Raw genomic sequence first — 12,998 nt, 5'->3', positions numbered from 1 at the left:
TCCATGGTAAGTACTTATTATTAAAAGTTCAACACATTTTATTATAATTACTGTGGCACGGTAGGTAGGTAATATAGATTATCAGCCGACACGTATAACACAAAACATTCACCCCTACAAATCACGTGACATCAAAATTTCTACCGTGAGTAGCGAAACTAACTATCAAACCAAAAACAGTAAAGTATCATTGTAAATTGTGATCCTTCCTATTTCTCCATAATACAGTCCAGAATGGATAGATGGCGCTAGTCAAAGCCATATTTTTTTAATGAAATTTGACTTTTACCGACATCTGTTGTGAAATAGTAAAAGTACTACTAAGCGTGACTAAAAACATAAACGACCCATTCACTATACGAAACGTGTTCTTCGGTTTTGAGTGTTGCCGCGAGAGCTGAACAGATGGCGTTTATATAATTTCATTCATTATATTATGTCCGTTGTTTCTTCGTTCATTTTTTGTTTACTTCATTTCATTCGTTCTATTTATTCGATTCAATCGTAGAATTCAATCAATGGCAGATTTTGAGTCTATAAAGTGTTTTGTGGTTGTTGCCTGTTTTCTATTTTACCCAATTCGATTATTTATATCAATGAACACAACTTATTGTTTGTTACAAAATCATAAAATATCAACCAACAATAAAATGCGTTGTACCTACGACTAGCGACCAGGCAGAAATTAGTACAATAATTATTAAAGTGAATATCGTATATTTCATCATGGAAGGAAAAAAGATTTCCTTTGGTTTTTTTAAGACAAAAAAGGCTGAGAAACCTGTGGCTGAAGAAAAGAAGGAGTACATTGATTGTATTGACGAAAAGGCCATCAAAGTTGTTGGGTAAGCAATTTGTTTAAACTTAACCTCAAAATTACCTAAAAACCCAAACAATCTTTGATTTCGTATTCTAATACGAGTTACTGTTACTAATTTTGAGTCATTATATACTATAATATATATTTTCACAAAGACCTAGTTCAATACAATCTTTAAATACAAACTTAATCTAGTATATTTTGGTTGTACCAAGCCTGCAGCAATTAAGCTGCCTACCAACACAAAATTTTGCCCATATTATGCGTAGACATAACCCTACAGTAATTTATTGTCAAGCACCATCAATAGTCCCTCATGTAGTGGTCCAAATTACAGGCTTATCCTACCAATGGCATACACTATAATGCTTGCCATCGTCAATGGATTTGCCAATCAACGTAAGGTATTCGCCGATTGTTGCCCAGGGTCAGATGTACAGGAAAGGAATGGTATGTTGTGCAGGGAGGCTCCTTTCGTGCTCCCCTAAATCAACCTAAACTACAGGCTATCTCGACCCTTAAATTACAGGCTGTCCCTCATCAAGGCATCTTAAATTATTGATCCCTCTTATAATATTAAACAACTACTGCAAACAATAATTTCAATCAGAGTTCAAAATTTCTACTTACTTAAACTTCAAATCATATCATATTAAAAATTGTGATTTTGTGATATCTCTGTGAGATTTCCTCCTTTTATATCATGATGTTGTCAACTGGCTGTAGCAGTGGCTCTCTGATAGCGACAAACAATTTAAACCTTTGTCAATTGTTCTCAGTGGGCCACCAGAGCATTGTGTTTTTTACCTATTTATGTTAATTCCATTTAAATATATTATTTAATATGTACTTACCTGATATTATAATTGTTCACTCGCTTGTTAAAATTGGTGCTATAAACGGAGGAAATCTCTAAAATAGATATATCATAAAATCAGTCGAGTTGTATGTATGAGGAAGGTCCATAGGTCTCCACCAGCTATGCTTACAATACTGTAGCTTCCCCTGTTATTTATGTATATTTCATAAGTATATTTTATAAGGAGGCCAACCTTGTAAAATATCTTTATTCCTCACACTTCTAACCACAAAAGGTAACAAAAACTAGTAAAATCGCACTTTAATCTAGTAATTACTTTAAACATTACAGTGGTGAAACAGTCCAAGATGACAAACCGTTAGTAATCCCAATGAAGGCAAACACACTAATAACAGCAGAAAGACTTAAGGAAATAGCAGAAAAAGTGGAGCTGGGTCTGGAAGAGCCAGTGAAAGTTGAGGATAAAACTGAAGAAAGCAACATTCCCGAAAATGAAACTTTAGAACAGATGGCTGTGAGAGAATTGCTCCAGGACGCCAAGAAAGAAGTGAATGTTGACACACCTTCTCTGACAGTTCCGGTTGCTGCAAAACCTGCTGGTGATGCTAAAGAGGTAAATTTTTAAACTCTTCACACATTTACATGACTTCATATATTTACATTTTTTGTAAATATTCTTCTGATATTGTTGTTGCAATAATTATTTGTGGTCTTTGCAACGACAATATCAGGTCGATTCTATCTTGTACTTTGTACTATACCAAATAACCCTTTCAGCGGTTTAGGGCTACAATGAGAAATGACCACAATTAAAAAGGACCACCTCTTAAATTCTTCACTTCTCAAATTGACCATTTCTTGAATTGACCGCTTCTTGAATGACCATTTTTTGAAATGATCATTTTATTTTTTTTATTTAAAATTGGTTTTTTACTATTTTTAGACCCTATCGCCAATTTATACCCTCCATGCCCAGACATTTATCTAAAGTAAAAATTAAAATGAAATGTTTGAAATTTTTTATTAACCTGTTTTTGTCAAAAGGTTGCGAAATCTAGTTGCGATGGACGAAGAGATGTTACCCCCCAAGGCGATAATAAACAAAATATCTAATATACATTAGAGGACTTAAAGGTCCAGCGTCAAACTTGTGGCAACGTTCCTAATCTGAAGCTGAAACATACTGAATTGTAAAACAGGTCAAAGCAAGAAGTAGCTATTTAAAGGAGTGACCATTTCAATAAGTGTTCTTTTCTAAAAGTAGCATTTAAAGAAATGGTAAATTCAAGAAGTGGATGACCACAAATTCAGATAACCACTTCTACAATAATTTGTAACCACTTCTACAATGATTTGTAGAAGTGGTTATTTGAATTTGTATCATTTCTCATTGTGATCCTAAACCGCCGAAAGGCAAATAACACTATGTTTATAACATTTCAGTCAACTCTGGATGATTATGAATCAATTCCTATTCAGGACTTTGGTTTGGCCATGCTCCGTGGCATGGGATGGAACCCTAGTAAAGACCAGTAAGTATTTCACATAATTGTTATTACTTTTTAAACAATGCTGACTACATATTATTATGTCATCGTATCCTAACCAAGATTTCTAACTAAGACGTATCACATCATCATAGTGCTGCGACACTAATAATATATTAAATAAACCCTCATAACCCATTAATGGACAGTAATAGCGTTTACCGTAAATATACATTAGAATATGATGATAGCATGGGGTATCCTGTTTCACTATATGGATCTCAACTACGGGCTTTACAGTGCGATTTCTAAGTGACCGTGTAGTTGCTGCGTTCTGCTGTTCCGTAGAGAAGTATCAACAACATACTGACAAAATCCGGATGATTTACATACATTGGAAGTAAACTAATTTTTGTGTGCAGTACTTTAGGTACTTTTCATGAAAGGGTTAAACAGGAGAAGTGATTGCAATGCTTGATGTGCCAAGGTAATTACAGCATATAATGCAACTAGGCTTTTTTTTCTGTTTGCAACATAACAACCCTATTCCAGCAGTAGGAATATAAGATAGATGTCTCGTGTGTGTTTGAACCATTTAACCAAAAACTTGTAGAAAATGTTTACTAACCATAGTGTGTTTATCATGTCCCTGGAAACCAGTACTAACTACTGGTAGGTTAGGTAGACAAAAGTTACTATTTGGCAACTAACATCAGTGGGAATTTTAAGTAACATGAAAGTTTATGTGGCATGAAAAACTTCATGTATAAATTTTTTTATTATGAAATGTGTTTTTTTTTATTAAAGACTTCTTTCCACATTTTCCTTGCCATTGCAAAGGCGCCAAGTATTATTTGTCCTAAAAGCAATACTTATGTCATTGGGTTTTGGGAGTTTATAAGCACATCTGTGACACATTAAAGAATAGGTGAAACAGGATGTAGGTTTACTACAAAGAGCAAGTTTTTTTAAGCATAGGGCAGTTTTGGTAGTGACGTCAGTAATTGTAGTTGCGGTTGTGTTATTTATTTTATTAATTGGGAAAATTAACTGCATGAAAAAAATATTTCAATCAAGCACAGTTATTTTGCACGACTTAACCTTCACTGGGTTATCTGTGTAGCAAATTGGTTTAGTTTATTTTTTTTTTACCGTGGATTTATGCAAAGTAACGCCTGAACCTATTTATTGTTTTTAACCGCCTTCAAAAAAGGAACAAGTTGTCAATTTGACTGTTTTTTTTTGTATATGTATGTTACGCGATGACTCTTTGTGAACCGATTTTAATGATTTTTTTTTTGTTGGAAAGAGGGTACCTCAGTATTGGTCCCGTTTAAATTTGAAGAAAATATTCCACCTCTAAGGGTGGCACACTAGGGGATGAATCTGATTATGCGCACTTTCCGGTAACCGATTTCAATAAAACTTGGCAAATAGATGTAATTCCACGAATTTTTGAGGTCGGTTTTTTTAGTACTTTGTACTGAGATTATTTAATTATTTGTTTTTTCTTTAATCAGATCAAAGTACAAGCAGCCGGCGCTTCGGCCAAAAGGTCTAGGGTTGGGAGCAGATAAAGTGATCAAGGAGAATCAAAAGAAGTCTGGCAATGACAAAGAAGAGGAACTAAGTATCGTCAAAAATTCATTTGTGAAAATCACTATAGGAAAATACAGTGGCTGCTATGGAAAGGTAAAATTTCATAATAATTATCAAGCCATAACAAAATGTCATTACGTCTTCTTTTTTCATTTAAGAGGTAGGTTTTCCTGGGTGTGGTGAACACCATTTTGTCGAGTACAACGCCTTAGCAACTAGCTAAAACGACGCGACGATTGCGTCTTCTTTTACTTGGTAGAAATAATTTATAGGTTTTCCTAGCCCAGGCTAGCTCTCCCCTTTTGCCTTTTATTTGATTTTTGTTGTAGAAGGTCCTCTACTTCTGGTTTTTTAATATGTTGTTAAGATTTAATGCCAATTATATATATTTTTTATAAATATTTCGTAAATGGTGAATTTTACATAAAAAATGTGGAGGAAACAAAAAGAGAGCATAACATTTGTAATATTTATGTAGTACATTTTGCCTCTGTTATACTTAAAAAGTTACAGAAGTGTAAATATGGCGTTTTTCCTATTTTTAACATGTTCTATATCAGTAATTTAGAATGTGTAACACTATGATATTAGGGTAATTTGAATTTTTTTCATCATGCCCCATACACTTTATACAGGGTGACTACAGGGTCACATAAAACACAGATTATTATCACTTACTATCCCATTAGAAACACAGTGCAATCAATTTGTAAGCATTAATGCAATGAGTTGTTTTCATGGAAGTAAAAAAATATTTAATTTCTGTTGTATAGGATCATGGTTTTATTAATTTACTTTATTTGGTATCATGACTTTGTCATAAATGTGACTGTTGACAATTTCTTACTCGTCTGATTAGTGGTAAATAATAATTTTATTTTGGTAAGCGTAGACTGCGCTATTACTGTTACCCATGAATATAACCATTTCTCAATTTATAAACAATATTTTCACTTCTCATTTCGTATTTACGTTGGGTGTAGGCTGCATAAAGTAGGATTTTATGCTCTAGTGCATAAAACAAAATCGTCGTTTGAGACCGAGGCAATGGCACTTGCGCCAACAGCAACGCACACTAGAACTTTATAAAATAAGGTACAAGAAAATCCCGTAACTTTGGAGGCATCTTAAGTTCATAATAAAATACAAAGTAATACACTGAATATACAGGAAAAACCATCACTTGAAATATGTCTAATTGATGTAATTTTACATTCAATTTTAATTAAATTGTCGTTTATTTGTAATATTGCTGTTTAATTTCCTCGCAATCGAAGTGAAAAGCAGAGTGTATAAATTCGTTCATAAAACCCCTTTTAACTTCGACTTAAGTATCGAGTGGATATACTCGTCTCGGGTGACGCGTTATGCACTTGTTGTACAATGTACTATTTATTTATTATTTTACTTTGGCAGTTTTATTACTATAATGATATAGTAACAAAGGGAATTAAGCGATGGTGTTACGTTTGCTGTTTGTTAGTAAATTAAAAATCATGTCAACTTATGTTTATTTTCAGGTAATAAGTCTGGACGAAGACAACGGCCGAGTGATGGTAGATATTCCAATTAAAAAAGAAACAGTTAATTTAAGCGAGTTCATGATGCAAGCAGTCACCAAGTCCGAGTATGATAAGGAATCCAAAGTCATAAGTAAGTATTGTACCCCTTGTATTATCCACCAATGGCCTCTCCTCCGTTACGAGCATGTGCGACGATTTAAGCTCAACTGTCTACTCTGTTCCATTTTCAACTATGGGGCGGAAACGTGGACACTTAAAGACAGGCAGAACGTGACCGCAATGACGCTTTTGAGATGTGGTGCTGGAGGAAAATGTTGCGTATCCGTTGGACTGATTTTCCCACCAACGACTCAATTTTCCGGAAGCTTAACGTGCAGACTAGACTATCCACCTTATGTCTCCATAAGATACTTTATTTCTTTGGTCACATTGCCAGGAAAGAACGGCACGACCTGGAATAGCTAATGGTTAACGGACGGATTGATGGTAAACGTCGGAGGAGTCGCTGTCCCGTTGGGTTCTCCGGTAAAAATGGGTGTTCCGTGGGGCTCAATACTTGGACCGTTCTTATTTCTCATTTATATTAATGATCTACCATTCTTCTTAACTAAAAATAGCGGATAACTCACGTATTTAAGTCGAATTTTTGCTCGACATGTTTCGAACCAATTCGTGGTCCTTAATCATGAGATTCCGCGGCGGTGACTCGACGGAAACTGCGCGCCAAAGCCCTGGCAGCCCGATCACTCAGTACGGCAGCGGACGCAGGCGGCGTCGGCGAGAATCTACCCTCATTTTTTATTAAAGTCATATGCAGGATTGCACACTGCACTAACTACGTCACTTTCTAGAGTCTCGTCTACACTAACCACTGACGTTCTTATAAATACTAAACTATGAAATATGATGGCCAATAAAATTCAAATGAACTTGAATCATTTTGTTTTTATTGTTTCTTTTTTAACAAGAATGCACCAAAGTAACTTGTATAGTAAATAACGCACACACTCAAATATAATAGTGTTGGCTTTTTAAAATATTGAAACAATAGGATCCAAAGTATTTTGGATTGTTTTGATTATTTTTTTAATAGGGACAGAATGTTCCACTTACGTTTAACATAATTACTTGAATCATATTGGCTGTTCTTTACGGCAAAGTCAAACTATCCATTCGACTTTGCATCATTCTTACTAAACGTTGGTTACTTAAAAAATGTAGGATTTCAAAATAGCCTTTCAAATTTTAAAAGCCGCCTTCCAAATTTTAAAAGTCACCTTCCAAATTGTAAAAGTCACCTTCCAACTTTTCATAGAACGTCTCGACATCATCAATGTGACGTCACATTTTTGACGCACCGCGTGCACATGTTTTCTTTACACATGTGCCGCCTGTGCCGCGACCAATGGCCAGTAAAGTATATCGCAATGCCAAATAGGGCTATAGCAAGATCATATCTGAGTTTAAAATATTTTGACTGCTCTGCACGGTAATTTTGTCAACGTAAAATTTGAGCGCCATAAACGAAATTAAACAGAAATAATAAACAAAAACCTGTTTTTACTATAAAAAAGTTTCCTGTAAAAAGATGAAAAATATTTGATTTATATGAGAACAAATTTTGAGGAAAATTATTAGGTACTTATCATACAGAAAACAATGAGAGGTAAGCGAGAGGGAGCGGTCGTTCCTCATATTAACATAACAATGAATAGTTTAACGCCACTATGGCCAGGCGATAACTGAGGCTAACCTCAATGACATTATGCGTAGCATGGTGGTATATCGTATGCGATAATAATAAACCTCCCCGCGACATATTTATCGCAGTCGACTTCTTCTCGCCATTTTCCAATATTCACATGGCTTCTAATGACACAAGTTATTGTATGTATGAGTAGAAGGTGAAGCAGGTAGAGAAGCACAGGAAGTTGGCTCGTGTCTATTATGGCAGTTTAATAACGAATTGGCGGTGGGCATCGAAGACCTTATATTATGGAGTGACTCACGAGGAGGTCAAAATAGGAACATTAAATTGGTATTGATGTTAAAAGTGGCTCTGGACACCGACCTTAAAAACGATTCGCTGTCGCTATTTGGTACCTGGGCATAAATTTTTGCCCAATGATACGATTTTTGAAAAATTGAAGTAGCCTTGAAATACGTCCGACGTCTTTACATAATCGAGGAATTATGGATATTATGAAGACGTGTACAAAAGCAAACCTATTAAAAGTAATGCAAATGAAATCAGAGTTCTTGGGAACTGTAAGAAAGGGTATCATATAAGGGTATAATCGAAAAGTGTTCTAAAATAAGGATTCTGGTTGATGTGGCTGAAGTTGTATTAATAATTTAACAATAGCTTATCATTAAAACCCAAATTAATAAAACATAGACAAGAATTTAAAAAAGTTCAAAAAAACATTACTTGCGGCGGCGAATGTCGGAAAATCTCTTACTTAGAGACTTAGGGATAAATAAGTGAGTCAAGTTTTTTTTAACAAAATAATTCTTAAAAACAAATAGTCTTCGATTTATTGAGAAAAAAATAAAGGAAAATAATTTTTAAATATATTTTAATGCATCCGAATAATGTCAAACAATTGCATTGTTTCGCGAAAAATCTGGGTTAAGTGTGCAATTTTTATTACTGTAGAAAATGATAGTTATGTTGGAATGTAGTGTTATTTTAGTTCAAAACATATGACAATTAACCGAGATTTCTTAAAATTCTTAAAAATGCGATTATATTAATTTAATTACAATAAAACAATTAGTATACACTTTTTGCACATTTTGAAGCATTTTTGCAAAATGAAAAATAATCGCAAAAGTTTTTTCCATACAAAATTAAAATGATTCAAATCCTATTTAAAAAAAAATCTACCTTAATCATTAATTTACGAAATGTTTGGTAATTGATGTGAAACTATATAGTGAAAACTTTAATTTGACGAAAAAAATGAAGATCAGTTGAAAATTCTCAGCAGCAGTTAAAATTTTAAACTAACTTCCATTTTCTTGTAACTTACCAATTGTGACTTGGATCTTTTTATTATAACTACGTCCGATTGTATATTTCGGCCGAAGTAGACTGGAAAAGGTGTTCAAGGCTTTACCGTCGTACCAGAGTAATTACGTTTATTTTTATTTTATATAAATAATAAATAATATTTTTTTTATAACATCAAGCGACGGGACGAATAAGTCGTGCGCCTGATGGAAAGCAACACGCCTGTCCATTACAGTTACAGTGCCACTCAGAGCTTTAACTTGCAAAGATCTGAGAGGTACTACCACTGCGCCCGTCACCCTGAGACATAAGTTGACAAGTCCCATGTGCCTGTAATTTCACCAGCACCCTTTTACCCTTCTAAACCAGAACACAGTAATGCTGACATTACTACTTGGCGGCAGAAATAGATAAGGTGGCATTACTACCCTGGACGAACTCTTTTACAAGGAGCTCTACTTCTACTCAAGTATATATATTTTTTTCATTTATTTGTTTTAGATGCTGACTTGTACGAACAATACAAGCGCGATGACAAATCTCAAACGTCCAAACATGATTCTCCAAATATGAGTGACAGGGAAGCTTCATCGAGTCACAAATATGACAGCCAAGACTTTAGAAAGGATAAGAGAGAAAATCATGCCAGAGATTATCAAGATTCTCCGAATGGAAGAAGTATGGAAAAGAGTAGAAGAGATTCTTCAAGTAGTAGTGTAGATAGAAAACGCAAGAAAAAGGATAAAAAAAGATATAGCAGTAGTGACTCGTTAAGTTCTCTTTCTGACTATGAGAAAAAGAAGAAACATAAGAAGAAAAAACATAGTAGTAGTGATTTTGAAGATAACATAAGAGAAAAAATGCGCAGGAGTAAAACTCCAGAAGGAAAAAGAGATATAGATAAGAAACGCAAAGGGAAGAAAAAGAAACGAGATAGAGATCGATCACCAAACTATAGAAAACATAGGAAATAACGAAGCGATAAAGGAAAATAAACTCCATTTTGTATAATTTGCTGTTTTATTTTTGCATATAATATATCCTTACTACATAGCAACAATATTCTGCAGAACTAATTTCAAATAAAACAATATTTTATTGTGTATTGATCAAGTTTAAAATCGCTATAAATCACAAGTACTGGGTGCTGCCAGTGGGAGCACGTGGATGTATTCTATTCTATTGGTAGGACCAAAAGGATAAATATATCCTCGTGCTCCTGCTAGTGTACTATCTTATAAAGTATAGTCATTCTGGTAAGTATAGTTATTGTCAGCCTATTAACATTAGCAAAGCAATTCCAATAACATTCATATTATACCTAATGTCTGATCTAGGCTTTGTATTACAACTTTTCTTAGCCTTACCATGTAAACCTTTTACCGAAATAAAGAATAAAAAAGTATCGAGAATGGCCACTTTCCGCCCCTCGCTAGTATAAAAAACAAACGTTGCTTGGTAGATACAAGAAGATAATATAATTATCATTTACTGACCACCCTTAAAATCCTAAATAGGTAATTTGATGAGATGTGCGCTATACGTCTCTAGGTTGGAGTGCAAATGTCAATGTATTAGGGGTTAAAGTATGAAATTGCCGTTTTATTGCAATAGGTTCTTTGAATTTTCATAGAATTTTCATGGTTTGAGGTTTTCGAATGAAACTTTTTTCAAATGGTTTCTGTGATTTTTTTTTTTAAATTTGAAACATTTGAATATCGACTTTCAATTGTTTTTGTTATTCAATTTAGACAAGAAAGATGGATACTGCGAAAATTCGAGTGATTTTTGAATACGAGTTCCGACGCGGAACTAACGCGGCAGAAACAGCCCGCAATATCAATGCTGCGTTTGGAGAGGGGTCTACTAATGAACGCACCGTGCGATTTTGGTTTAAACGCTTTCGTGATGGAAATTTCGACTTAAAGAACGAGCCACGAGGAAGACCGCCCACACAGGTGAATAACGATGAATTAAGAGAGATAGTGGAAGCCGATCCTAGTCAAACTACCCAGGAATTAGCGGCATGGTTTAACGTTACCTTACCCACAATATTGACTCACTTGCGTCAAATCAATAAAATAAAAAAATACGAAAAATGGGTGCCTCATGATTTGACTGATCTGCAGAAAGAAACGCGTGTTGAAACTTGTGTTGCCTTGTTGAACCGGTACAGAAATGAAGGAATATTGGATCGAATTGTAACATGTGATGAAAAGTGGATTCTTTATGATAACCGGAAAAGAAAAATGCAATGGCTGACCCCATGTCAAATGCCACAACAGTGTCCTAAAGCAAAACTTACCAATAAAAAGGTAATGGCAACTGTTTGGTGGTCTCAGCATGGTGTTATTCACTATAGTTTTCTCCGATCTGGTCAAGCAATAACGGCAGATGTCTATTGTGCCGAACTCCGAACCATGTTGACAAAACTAGCAGTAAAACAGCCCCGACTCATGAATCGATCTTCACCATTATTGCTCCACGACAACGCGAGACCTCACACAGCACGAGAAACCATTTTGACCCTTCAGGAACTGCAGTTAGAAACCATTCGTCATCCTCCGTATTCACCAGACCTTGCTCCAACGGACTACCATTTTTTTCGTGATTTGGACAATTATCTACGTGACAAGAAGTTTTCTTCCCAGGAGGCAGTACAAAATGCTTTCACACAGTTTGTGCAGTCTAGATCGTCGGAGTTCTATCGCAAAGGTATTAATAACCTTCCCATTAGATGGCAGCAATGTATAGATAATAATGGCAACTATTTTGATTAAATAAATTTGTTAAAAATTTAAAAAATAAACAATTTAGATTTTCAGTACAAATCGGCAATTTCATACTTTAACCCCTATTATTTACTTACAAGTGCCGCCTAAAGCCTAAATGCCCCACTGCTGCTGCAACCGCTTCTCGATCGTGGATCGTTCATTAAATAAGTACTCTAACCTACGCAAGCAACTAAACAACTGAGCTATAAAACCTACAAGAGAAGAATAGAGATACTATTCGTTCATAATTAAAGTCGGATTCCAATTCTTGATATTTTCTTGAATAATAGTCAAACGTCTCCACAGTCATTCTAGCGTAATTATAGAACTTATTCGGATTTTGCCTTTGGTCTTCGTAATTTCGGTGAAACTCGCCTTTTTGTTTTCTTTGTTTGTATTACGGGTTCAAGTCTTCTTTTGCCCATAATAACTTGTATTTTTAATAAAAGAATTACTTTATGAAAGATAATAATAATAATAATAGAGGGTATTTCTTGTGGACGTGACCATCCCGCATGACGAGGGTCTCGTGAAAGCTGACACCGAGAAACGCCGGAAGTATCTCGACCTGGCGCACGAGATCACCGACATGTGGGATGTGGCCTCCACTGAAATAATCCCAATTGTTTTGTCCGCAAATGGGTTAATTCCAGTCAGCCTTTCTAACAGCTTGAGGCGGTTGGATTTCTGTGGCGTGTCGCTTCCAGCACAAATGCAGAAGGCGGTCCTGCTCGATACGGCACGTATTGTTCGCCGATTCTTGGACCTGAGTCCCTGACCCCGGCCGACTGTGCCATAGCCGGGAAATACCGCCTCTCCCATTTAAAAATTCAAAATTAGTCTCTTAGGCCTTGGGAGAGGCGAGAGATTAAAATAAAAATAATAATAATAAATATCTTTATTTATCTCCACAACACAATACAAAGAAACGTTACAATTATAGTAAATATACATTATTA

General features: G+C 35.1%; 1 protein-coding gene across 1 annotated transcript; it reads left to right on the top strand.

The window, feature by feature from the left end:
- The first annotated feature begins 560 nt into the window (after positions 1 to 560).
- On the top strand, positions 561 to 10,261 carry LOC113234817 (G-patch domain and KOW motifs-containing protein). The gene is made up of 6 exons (XM_026470314.1): positions 561 to 845; positions 1,971 to 2,253; positions 3,084 to 3,172; positions 4,648 to 4,819; positions 6,247 to 6,379; positions 9,767 to 10,261. Exons 1-6 carry the CDS (start codon positions 727 to 729, stop codon positions 10,237 to 10,239), a joined length of 1,269 nt encoding a protein of 422 aa, XP_026326099.1. The 5' UTR covers positions 561 to 726; the 3' UTR covers positions 10,240 to 10,261.
- Positions 10,262 to 12,998: the final 2,737 nt, after the last annotated feature.

Source organism: Hyposmocoma kahamanoa, unplaced genomic scaffold (genome assembly GCF_003589595.1).
Source record: "Hyposmocoma kahamanoa isolate Upper Pololo Valley unplaced genomic scaffold, ASM358959v1 86, whole genome shotgun sequence".
NCBI classification, from domain to species: Eukaryota; Metazoa; Arthropoda; class Insecta; order Lepidoptera; family Cosmopterigidae; genus Hyposmocoma; species Hyposmocoma kahamanoa.
Note: the sequence above shows the minus strand (reverse complement) of the source record. Positions and strands in the feature narration are given on the sequence as shown.

What these genes read in the sequence shown, in the direction of transcription:
- LOC113234817 (XM_026470314.1), top strand. Translation starts at nt 727, where the DNA reads ATGGAAGGAAAAAAGATTTCCTTTGGTTTTTTTAAGACAAAAAAGGCT. An exon ending in CTGCTGGTGATGCTAAAGAG is followed by an intron (nt 2,254 to 3,083) that starts GTAAATTTTTAA and finishes ATAACATTTCAG; the next exon opens with TCAACTCTGGATGATTATGA. An exon ending in ACAGTGGCTGCTATGGAAAG is followed by an intron (nt 4,820 to 6,246) that starts GTAAAATTTCAT and finishes GTTTATTTTCAG; the next exon opens with GTAATAAGTCTGGACGAAGA.